Source organism: Siphateles boraxobius, unplaced genomic scaffold (genome assembly GCF_051911475.1).
Source record: "Siphateles boraxobius isolate OS27281-9 unplaced genomic scaffold, OSU_SipBor_1 18, whole genome shotgun sequence".
Taxonomy (NCBI): domain Eukaryota; kingdom Metazoa; phylum Chordata; class Actinopteri; order Cypriniformes; family Leuciscidae; genus Siphateles; species Siphateles boraxobius.
Genome location: NW_027508788.1, coordinates 10,409,041 through 10,420,033, shown reverse-complemented (window position 1 = coordinate 10,420,033; position 10,993 = coordinate 10,409,041). Strand labels below are relative to the sequence as shown.

The 10,993-nt window shown below is 35.6% G+C and overlaps 2 protein-coding genes and 1 non-coding gene across 3 annotated transcripts; all 3 read right to left on the bottom strand.

The window, feature by feature from the left end:
* Window positions 1-180: 180 nt before the first annotated feature.
* On the bottom strand, window positions 181-3,601 carry hbegfb (heparin-binding EGF-like growth factor b). Its single transcript, XM_077233435.1, has 6 exons — window positions 3,391-3,601; window positions 2,831-3,043; window positions 2,103-2,292; window positions 1,575-1,730; window positions 1,391-1,479; window positions 181-1,038 (listed from the first exon to the last, which is right to left on the bottom strand). The coding sequence occupies exons 1-5, from the start codon at window positions 3,431-3,433 to the stop codon at window positions 1,410-1,412; spliced, it is 672 nt and encodes a 223-aa protein (XP_077089550.1). The 5' UTR covers window positions 3,434-3,601; the 3' UTR covers window positions 181-1,038; window positions 1,391-1,409.
* Window positions 3,602-4,339: 738 nt separating this feature from the next.
* Window positions 4,340-10,905, bottom strand: hnrnph1l (heterogeneous nuclear ribonucleoprotein H1, like). The gene is made up of 11 exons (XM_077233434.1): window positions 10,042-10,905; window positions 9,465-9,573; window positions 9,225-9,380; window positions 8,622-8,765; window positions 8,057-8,195; window positions 5,984-6,165; window positions 5,775-5,884; window positions 5,542-5,677; window positions 5,355-5,438; window positions 5,014-5,112; window positions 4,340-4,921 (listed from the first exon to the last, which is right to left on the bottom strand). Exons 2-11 carry the CDS (start codon window positions 9,547-9,549, stop codon window positions 4,833-4,835), a joined length of 1,224 nt encoding a protein of 407 aa, XP_077089549.1. The 5' UTR covers window positions 9,550-9,573; window positions 10,042-10,905; the 3' UTR covers window positions 4,340-4,832.
* On the bottom strand, window positions 10,671-10,743 carry trnaa-agc (transfer RNA alanine (anticodon AGC)). Its single transcript has one exon. It is a non-coding gene; the product is annotated as a tRNA-Ala (tRNA).
* Window positions 10,906-10,993: the final 88 nt, after the last annotated feature.

The window sequence follows — 10,993 nt, the reverse complement described above, 5'->3', positions numbered from 1 at the left end:
TCAGATGAAACATTTCCTTACTCACCCCGGTGACCCCTCAATAATATAACCTTTCAACATGTACATAACCAACATATTCCTACTCAAAGATATTGCACAAGTTTACAAAAATGCTGCCAGACCTGCATCTTTCCCAGTTTCCAATATAAACACTAAAAACATGATCACAGACTCACAATGTGACAATAACAGTTTATTAAAGTCAAACAACAGTAATATCATTGATGGAAAAAGTTTGGTTATCATTGCTTGAAATTAGTAAATTAAATTGTGTTATTTTGTTTCACATAGTACTTCAAAAATGCTTTGATTAAAATTCTCGATTTTATTTCACTTAATTTAAGCTACACTTTCTCAGTAATACATATAAAAGACCTACAAAGCCCTGCCTCTGACAATCCTCAATTTTTAGAGCTCTGTAAATCTGTTTTTCACAGTTTAGCTGTAATATTATTGAAACCTTATTGGAGGGTCTTCCATATGTGATTGTAAAGTCTGTGATGCAACTCCAGTCCTATTAGAACATTATTTGATTGTATCCATCAAATAATAAATATTCATACAATAAAAACACATTTACAAAACTTACAGTGCATTCAGTACACAAAATCGTTACGTATCAAAATAAATAACTAATATATTATAAATAAATAATTACAAATGCAAATGCTTTCTGACAGTACTATAGATTCAGAATGATGGGATAAAACAGAAACACCTATTTTAAAAATAAATAAATAAGCAACGAACAACTTGATTGAGGTTGCAATACATTCATCCACTTAAGTCCTCTCTGTATGTTCTCCAGGTGGAAGAACATTGTTCTTCAGAAGGAAGCAGTGTTCAAAACATCCTTCATGCCAATGTAGACAGCCACCATAATTGCAGGACATCAGGTTTGTAGGATCCATTTGAAAGGAGGGAAAGAATTTTTGAAAAGTAATGATAACCACTGGAAAAATGTAGAAATGATGCCCCTGCTCCTCAGCCATAATGCTATCTATCCATGGGTCACTTGTTGTTTTGACTCTGTTCATCCTGTAAAACAACAATTAATATTATTAAAAATATTATATAAAGCTGTCCAATCGATTAATCGCAACATAAAAGCTTTTGTTTACATCATTTATTTGTACATACATTATTACATTTATTTTATATATATATATATCTGTGTGTGTGTGTGTGTGTGTGTGTATACGTACACACACACACGTATATAATATATATATATATATACATATAAATACACACATATATTACATAAACACAAACGTTTATGTTAGATGCACTTAATCGATTTGCCAGCATTAATTTATATATATATATATATATATTTTTTTTTTTACAAATAAAAGACAAATTTGGGCATTCAATGAGAACTATTTACCTTTCTTTCCTTATCACTACTATATTGAGATTGCCTCAAGTTTGACCTTTTCCTCACTTTCTACATCAGTGTCATCTTTTTTGTGGTACCTGTAAGAACAGAATGCTGAATATCTTAGGAAGTTTGTAAAACATTAACAGTTTAATGATTGAGAATAGTACAAAGCTGATTCACGGTAACATACCTTAGTGCCAGCAGAATAGCAATGATTGCGAGACACATGAGGGACAGAACCACTGCTATGACAGCTAGAGCTGTGGTCCTGCTGTAACGCTGTTCCACCTTAGCTAACGGTAGGGTGAATAAATGACATCTCTCCCCTGAGTAACCTGCTTCACATCTGGAAGAAAGATCATTCAAAAGTTCAAAATCAGTGAAACTGGAGAGAGATCAGTTCATTTAGATTCAGTTCCTATCCTATAAAAGCAATGATTCTGTTGTCTATTATTGTTCTACCCTTCTCTAATTTTGTGCTATTCTGATCTACTGTTGAAACTGTATATTGTATCATTGCTGATATTGTTGGTTTCTTATGATTAACTGCATGTCTTTTAATCTTTCCTCATTTGTAAGGTGCTTTGGATAAAAGTGTCTGCTAAATTGATAAATGTAAATGTCAAGCCTTTGATAAACAACTATCAGGAGGAACAAATTTATTTATTTTTTATCAACAAAAGGTGGGAAAAGAACAAACGCACTGCATGAAACTCACACACAAGAATGAATCTGCAACTCCGTCAGATGCTGACACACTCCATGAATGCAGAAATCTTTGTATTCCCCGAGGCAGGGGTTCTTCTTTCTCCCCTTGCCTTTTCCTTTGCCCCTCCTTTTTCCTTTTCTTGTCTTCTTCCCAGTTGTGGGCATCACTGACGGATGTTTGGGTTTGGTGGAAAATGCCGCTGTTGAGCAAGGACAGTGATGTCAGTCTGTGATGATCTAATATCTAATAACAGGTCTTACACACTCATTGAATACAAAAATTGACTTGCATTTCCTGCAGAAGTACACAACACGTAGTTTTATTTTATAATAAAATATGATATAATATTTTATTTAATTTGTTAATACAATTTAACAGAAGTACCCATTCTAGTGTCATTCCAAAATCTGCCTTTTTATTTATTTGTTTTGTTGAGTACTTGTGTAAAATGGTGTTTATTGAAACATATTAGTTGACCACTTCAAATACTGCTGGCAAATCGATTAATCGTGATTAATCACATCTAACATAAAAGTGTGTGTTTATGTAAGATAATAGATAGATAGATAGATAGATAGATAGATAGATAGATAGATAGATAGATAGATAGATAGATAGATAGATAGATAGATAGATAGATGAACACAAACTTTTAAGTTATATGCGATTTATTGCGATTAATTGATTTGACAGCACAAACTTAAAAAATTACATTCAGTAAATAGAAGCAACTGTACCTTTTGGCGTGTAAAGGTCATAATCTCCAGAGAGATAATCATCCTCATAATTATCATCATATTCATCATCATGATACACATTTGTCTCATTGTGGACCTGGTAGCCTGTTGTGTTTTTTTTCTCTAGAGTGTGAAAGAGGTTGACCACTGTTGTTCTGGGTTTGCCACTCTCATACCTGTCCACAGAGGCGCCACTGCACACCTTGAGTAACACTGGAACAGAACAAGACACTTTTTATATATCTAAAACACATATTTTGTGTATCTTAGAAGATACCGTAAATATGTAGAAGATAAACACAATGGCTATAAAGCTGATGGTGATTATAGATACGTGTATAATGTAAAATAAATCACGGAATAAATAGGGAACAAAACCAGTAATGTGTCCAATGTGGTTAAAATAACACTGAAGCAAGAAATTATTTTATTTTAACAGTAAAAATAAAATAAAAATGCACTCCTATAAGAACCCCATACCAAGTGCCAAATATTGGCCAGATCCGCGTGCAGGTTATAACAGCATATTTTATTAAAAATCCATTGTTTTAAACACTCACCGAGACAATGGGAAAGAAAGATCACAAGTCGCAACTTATCCATATTCCTTTTAAGTACAATCCGAGATATTGGAAGATCAAGAAGTTGGTCTCACTGAACCTCCGTGCCTCCAGCACCGACGGCGATCTGCACGCAAATGCGCGTGCTGGGGACTGTGTCAAAAGGCTCGTGCTGCGAGCTGAGAACAAGAGCGCGCGCCGTTGGTTATGTAGACCTACGACGACACACATTTCCTATTTATGAATCACTGTCCAGCCACACCTAATCAATCACCAGCACTAAAAGCCCAAGCTAACATTGAGGTAGATTGATTCATAATTTGACATGTCATTATTTTGAGGGGATAAGTACTGTCACTGATGTTTTATTGTCCAGTAGTTAATATATAGTATCTATTTGCTAGGTGAAGATGTTTGATCTACTATCAAGTTCCAAACACCATATTAAACAAACTAGTATGACCAACTCATAGCTGGTTTAATCATTGTCCACACGTTTGGAACTGCTATAGGTGCTTAAACTGAAAAATTTCCAGGGAACCAATATAGGCTAATATTTGTAAAATATATGGTCAAGACGCTTCAAAATATTATAAAGTTTTCTATCTGTACACCAATGATTTGTTTTTAGAAAAATGTCAGAGGTTAAAAAGTTAAGGGGAAAAAAAGGTCTAAATTCACTGACTACTTTTAAATACATGAATTTGAGTATTTTTTTCATGATTAAGTTTAAGTTACTTTAATTAACCTCAATGGGATCACTGGCACCACCTTGTGCTAAAAAATAATCTGACAAAATGCAAACATAAATCATCAGATTCAAACACTTTTATAGTCATGAGGTGCCTAAAAAAAAGCTGTTAAAATCTACTAATTTTGTTAGTCTTTAAAATATAGTTTATTGTTGGACCTTTACTTTAAGACAAAATAATGTGCATGAAGCAGAGAATACATTTGTGAATGTTTATTTACCATACATAGAAGTCAAAGAGACCAATAGATGCAATTGCGACATCTACAATAATGAAAATTAAAATAATCATGTTGTGAAGTAGCCAGACAAGAAAAGAAACATTTTCCAGTTTAAAAAAAATCAATTTCAACAAAGTTCTTTCCGTATTATAAAAAGTGGAGTTGCAGCACCTCATACCATGCGAGGCTGGTGTTCTACAGTCTCTGAAGTGAACCAAATGTATCGAGGATATTTACAAGCATTACTGGACAATCGCCACGGCTAGAGCTCAACGGCTGACCCTTCAACTCAGGAAATGCAGGAAATATAATACCGATTCCAACGTTGATGTTCAGAGTGCAGGTGGGCAAGGAGTGAATCTGATTCTTCCCATAGTCGTCATCACAAAGAACAAAAAAACAAAAAAAAAACAGACAGCCTCAGCAGAATCGAGACAAACCGACACTAAAATATATTGTTTTAGGTGCATCTACATGCCCCAGCCTCCTCCCATGCCATTCATGCCGACTGAGCCACGGCTGCCGCCATAATAACTGTTGTTCATTCCACCCTGGCTATCTGTTGAGGTACAGGAATACACATGTGAGAACCAGGTAAGTGTGCAAAATTAGAAAATATACATTAAACAATAATACAAAGTTAAAACGCACTGTAGTCATTGTAGCCTCCCATGCTAGACTGGTTGCTGTACCCTCCAGTGTAGCCTCCACTCATCTGCTGCCCTCCATGCCCATAAGACGACTGGTTTCCTAGAACAAAAAATATTACACTGTTATAATATTATAACACAAATGTTATAGATATTTAATAAGCACTAGTTAAGTCTCAGCCTCAGGTCAGTTGCTTCATCTGTACAACTATTAAAAGATTTTAGAAATAGAGAATAAGATATGACTGTTGCATGCTGTTCTATTATGATATTAATATCACAGCAAGTTGCCCTTGATATAACTTTATATAAAAAGCTAGAGTAGTTGAACTAATAACTTACCCATTCCGCTCATCATCTGCCCCCCGTAGCTCCCATTACTGCCTCCTGCTGTTGAGTTTAAGAATAACTCAACATAACGGTGTTCTGAAAACAAAGAGATTTAAACAAAGACATTTAAGATTTGAAGATAAAATTCCCAAGTTTAACATCAATAGCACAAAAACAAGTCAGAATACACCTAACTTACGCATGTTTGCTTTGTCCTTTGACATTGCAGCTACTGCATCTTCATGTGTCGCAAATTCCACATCAGCCTCACCGGTTACTCGCCCGTCTGGACCAACCTCAATGTGCACACGCACCGGGTTCAGAGGAGAGAAAAACTGCACAGAAAAAGTGTATTCAACACCCAATTATTATACATTTACAAATTTTCATATAAAGTCATAAGATCAAGCAAATCAAACAGTGACCACTTACATTGTAGATGTCAGGTTCTGTTGCCCTGTAAGGGAGTCCCCTCATATGAACACAATGACCCGTGGTACTCTGAAAATTACCACCATCACCATAACGTCCATCTGACCCTCCTATTTAAAATTAAATTAAAAAAATACTCAAGCAAATTCAAAGCAAGTACGTGCTAAAGCACAAAAATGAGGCACATCTTCTAAAGAAGCTGGTCTCACCTCCACCGTATCCTCCACGTCTCACCCGGTCGAAGGATCCCCCGCGACTCATGCCATTGTAGCCCCGGCCTCCTCCGCTGGGTCGGTCGTACGGCCCAGGTCTCTGCATGCCCATGCCTTTACGAGGGGGCTCGTAATGTGTCCGCACTTCAGCTCGGCTGCTCTTAAAGATCTCAATATACCTACAGACATACAGATGAGTACTAAAGTGCAATGCATGAACTCATCACTAAACACTCCTGTTCAGGAGTTAAATGGACTGCAAAAAAAATAAAACAAACAAGTGGACCTTCACCTGCTCAACATGTATAATATCCAAGCATTTGAGAGCTCAATAACAAGTATTCTGGATACCATCCATTTCACAGAATTGTCTCCACTTGCAGATTTATAAAAATACACTGGGGCCTTTTTATTTTTTATTTAGCCAGTGCTGGGTAGTAACAGTTTATGTTATCAAATCTAAAAAAAAAAAAAAATACTTGATAATTACTTAATATTTACAAAATGGCAGTCAATTCGTAATTCATTTTCTCTCACCAATTCTTTTTTTCTTTTAAGTCTTCCTTTCTAAAACTGCAGATTGCTTGCCTATAAATATTTTGACTAAAATCTTCCAGTTTTATGGCATTGCATGAGTCAGAGGCCACATAGCATAATTTCTTTTAAAACATTTGATCTTTTTGGGGTTTTATTTTGATATTTTTATGGCTTAATGTTTACCTTTTCATCAACTTACAAACCCTCAGCAGTTCCTTTACAAACTCCAGTTTGGAAAACACTGACGTAATGTTTAATGCACTATGTTGTTCATAGATTTTAAACCATTTTTGTTTCGTTCTCTTATTACTATGGTACAGGATAATCCTATTCAAATCAATGTAATATAAATATGGAAGCGATGTTTTTTTTTTTTTTAAGATTTAGAGACATTTCATCTAACAATTCCAAAATCACTTTTGCAGCTTTAACAAAGAATAATTATATTTAATTTACACAGTGAAGACTATGAAGTGTTATTTTACATTTGATTATTCAATTTCTGTACCTGAAAAAGGTTAAGACTTACCTGAAAAACAGAGAGCACTGCTTGTTTAATTTGTATCTTTGTGCTAATCTATTGTATTTATCGGTTTGCAATTTGTTATTTTCTATGCCGATTCACTCCCCTACAAAATCGCCCAATCATTTTAGAATGATAAATTCTTACCAAATAGAGGTTAAGTCAAATTATTTTAAAAATATATTGCAGAAAATGTTTTGTTTGTGTTTCTTTCAATATTGTGCAGCCCTTTCCAAGTTTACATCTCACAATTCTGAGTTTATAATTTGCAATTTTGACTTTTTATTTCTTGCAACTCTGAGTTTACATATAAACAGAATTGCAATTAACGGTTTTTTATTATGCTCTGGCAGAAGAAAGCTTCAGTAGATGAGTTAAGTAAAAAAAAAAGTAATCTAAAAGTACACATTTTAGGTTTTTCTACTTTTCCATTAATGTAACCGATCACATTACTAACTGCAATTTTCAGGTAATTTGAATTCAGTAATGTCCTTAAAATTTGTAAGTAATCTACCCAGCACTGACTATACTTATAATAATACTGTTCTGTATCCCAAAATTACAGAATTCTAAGTATTAAACGACGTTAAATTTTGCGGTGCCATTCTTGCATTAAACTCTAACGCTTACTTCAGTATGACAGTAAATAGAGACCCATTACAGGATCCAGTCTAAAATGGTATTCAAACTGGCTGCTGCAAGGCACACGTTTGTGTCCTTAAGAATTAGAAAATCCCATGATGCTCAAGTGCACCATTGCTACACACTAAATATGCATTCAGCCTTTTTGAAACAGGACATTTTCTTTCAGCATTGATGACTTCTCACAAATAAACACATAAGAAAACAAAACAGTAGGACTCCATCAAGGCCCTGCGAGCCCTCTGGTAAAGACGTTTGCACGTCCATGTGGCGTGTGTAAGTTCATGTTGCATACCACTTTGAATGTTTACTGTAGTAGGTGTTTACCACATGAAAAACAGCTTAACCATCCAACCATCCATCCCCACCTGTGCCCTATTCTTTCCTTGTGTTTCTTTAGAGCCTTTTCAGCTATATCCTGTGAAGCAAACTGCACGAAGGCCTCCCCCGTACTCCTCCCCTGGAAGTCCACCGGCAATGTTATCCCATTTGGCACGATTTCCAACCCTTCAACCCAAGGACAGATAACCCCAACGGGGACATATTAAATAAATCCACATGCCCATTTACAAGTGTTGCTTTGTTCTTTTCTTGAATTAAAATAAAAAAACATAAAACAAAAAGGCATATTGCAATGAATCCTACTGGGAGAGTTCCACCACTTGGGAACATGGCCTACAAGGCGGCAAGCGTTCCACTAACTTGGCTTAGACTTGATAAAGTGGCCATCCCAAGAGTTGGTAGCTAAAAAGGTAATATCCCTAATGTAGCAGAATAATTTGGAACAACAATGCTGTATTAACTAATGAATCAATGTACCAAATTATTCTAGCAAGCATGGGAATGGTCAAATTCACCTCAATGAGGACTACGCTTGGCCATTACTTCTCCCGATGACTATGTGAAGGGCTGGAGGAAAGAGTTTGAATATACCTGAGAAAAACTGCACAATCTCTTCCTTGCTACATCCAAAAGGAAGGCCGCGCAATCTGACCAGTCCGTCTCCCTCCGTTTCTGGACAGTTCGGACCAGTGTGCTTCATAACCCAGTCCATTTCCACATTGTTCGATTTGAATACTGAGAAAAAGAGCATAAAGGACAATTGAAAACTACCTTTCAAAAGTCTGGGGTCGGCTAGTTTTCTTTAAGAGGTCTCACCATGGCTGCATTTATTTGATCAATAATATAGAACCGTAAATTTGGAAAATATTACAATTTAAAATAACTGTTTTTAATGTATTTTTAAATGATAATTTCGGTGATGGCAAAGCTTAATTTATCATCACCATTACTCCAGTCTTCAGTGTCACATGATCAACAAGAGACATTTTCATAACACACAGTATCAATTGCGTTTTTACACCCCCTTTTTCTTGACAGGATATAATCGGCCCTGATCATCACTTGTTTTTAAAGTAAAAATATAAATAAATTGCTAGTCGGTATCGGCTGTTACATTGGCACACGATCCCTAGTACAGACCCAAACTTTTGAATGATAGCATACACAAAATTCTACAGACTCTGAATTTCATACCTTCCACGTATCGATGCCCCATTGATTCTCTGTCTTTTTTGACTGCCATTTTCAGGTCTTCCTCTGACTCCAGCTCCACAAACGCTTCTCCACTCGGTCTGCCTTCTCTTGTGTATGTGAAATGAATGGCTGTTCCATTGTTTGCAATTTTGCAGCCTGAAAACAAAAGTTTTAACTTTGTGTTAACTTTTAAGCAATACTAAGGGTATTATGAGAATTTTCAAGAGTCCACATTCTTACCTGAAAAAAACCGGGACACTTCTTCTACAGAGCACGACCAAGGTAAACCTCGAACACGGACGACAAATCCTTCATCATCAGCCATGGTAACAATGAATGTGTTTTTAAGCTAGAAAAAAAACAGAGATTAGTAAAAAAAAATGGAAAGAAAAACGTTCACTGCTCAAGCATTACTAATGAAGAAAACAAATAGTTATAAAACACCCTAGTCAGAGACTGAGATGAAACAGAAACTTCAAGCACACGGACTATTAATAGCCTTTATAGTGGTGTCCACACCACTTCTAGCTTTAGTGGAAGCTGCTTTAAATATGTTACACATTTAAAATAACTTACTGTTAGTGTTTACAATGGGAAAAAACAGCATATACCGACTCTCTTGAGAAGGCGCATTAGGACAGATAAACGGCTAACGTTAGTAGCGAAACAAAGAGCGCACGTAACGTTAGGCCTTCAAAGGCCGGCAGCTTCACATCAAACACTCCTTTAACGCAAACAGGAATTAAGCATGTAAAACAACGGTTAAACCGTGCGTAGTGAACTATATTTTTCTGAAAAAGAATAATGGAACTGATACCTTGGTATAATTGATAATTTCTCTGCTCGGCGTGGTCACGTTTAAACGTTTTTCTGATTCTCATTCAGCGCAGGTTCATTACAACTTCCGGTGAGTGTCTACGCCCACTTCCGCATTCGAAACCAACGTGTTGCTTCCTTGCTAACCCCTTTCTTTTACTGTCTATGGCTAAACCTGGAATTTATTTTGCTTAAATATTATTGTTGTTAGGTTATTACTGCGCATATATTTTTTAATACTTGTGCGCTAAAAGTTTCACACTTTGCTACTTTATACCACATAGGGCACCTAAATAGTATTTTTTAAGCAGTTTTAAGCACATTTTAAGCCCGCAAGTTTTAAGCAAAGCAAAAATAATTAATGTTATGCATAACTATGTGCAGCTAGTTTTATTATTATAAAAAGGTTTTGTTATACATTATTATTGAGCAAAAAAAAAAAAGAATCAATGTCATTGTTTTTTATATTTAAAGAAACATTTGATGTAAATGATGCTAAACTGTATATCATCGGCCGCTTGTCTCATACGTGGGGTATTTATTTATTATGACCGTCTATGATTATGACACTAAAAATAGGTCACTATAGCCAGGCATAGCGAAAACAGATATGCAGAAAAATGAAAAGATTGGAGGATGCGGGCATCGATCCCGCTACCTCTCGCATGCTAAGCGAGCGCTCTACCATCTGAGCTAATCCCCCTCCGATACACTGAGCTTCGGCGCTGACAAAAAAAAAAAAACATTGCTTTCAAAATCTATGATCAGTGTTTTATACATTTTAGAAAAAATACAACTCGTGATTAGTTAATAAATTACTTGGCAAACCAAACCAACAGATAGTAGATTCTGAATAAATGTATCTGAATAAATACATTTTATTCATTTCACTTCCTGTAAGGATCAGCCAGTCAAAATAAAAGCTATATTTTATTTTCGAAGGCGCCTCTCAT

Coding starts and splice junctions, on each gene's coding strand:
- hbegfb (XM_077233435.1), bottom strand. CDS start 3,433: ATGGATAAGTTGCGACTTGTGATCTTTCTTTCCCATTGTCTCG. Junction 1,731..2,102: donor TTGCAGATTCATTCTTGTGT/GTGAGTTTCATG, acceptor TCTTTCTTCCAG/ATGTGAAGCAGGTTACTCAG. Junction 1,480..1,574: donor GCTATTCTGCTGGCACTAAG/GTATGTTACCGT, acceptor CTGTTCTTACAG/GTACCACAAAAAAGATGACA.
- hnrnph1l (XM_077233434.1), bottom strand. CDS start 9,549: ATGGCTGATGATGAAGGATTTGTCGTCCGTGTTCGAGGTTTACCTTGG. Junction 8,196..8,621: donor GATTGTGCAGTTTTTCTCAG/GTATATTCAAAC, acceptor CTTGGGTTGAAG/GGTTGGAAATCGTGCCAAAT. Junction 5,885..5,983: donor ACGTGGAGGATACGGTGGAG/GTGAGACCAGCT, acceptor AATTTTAAATAG/GAGGGTCAGATGGACGTTAT.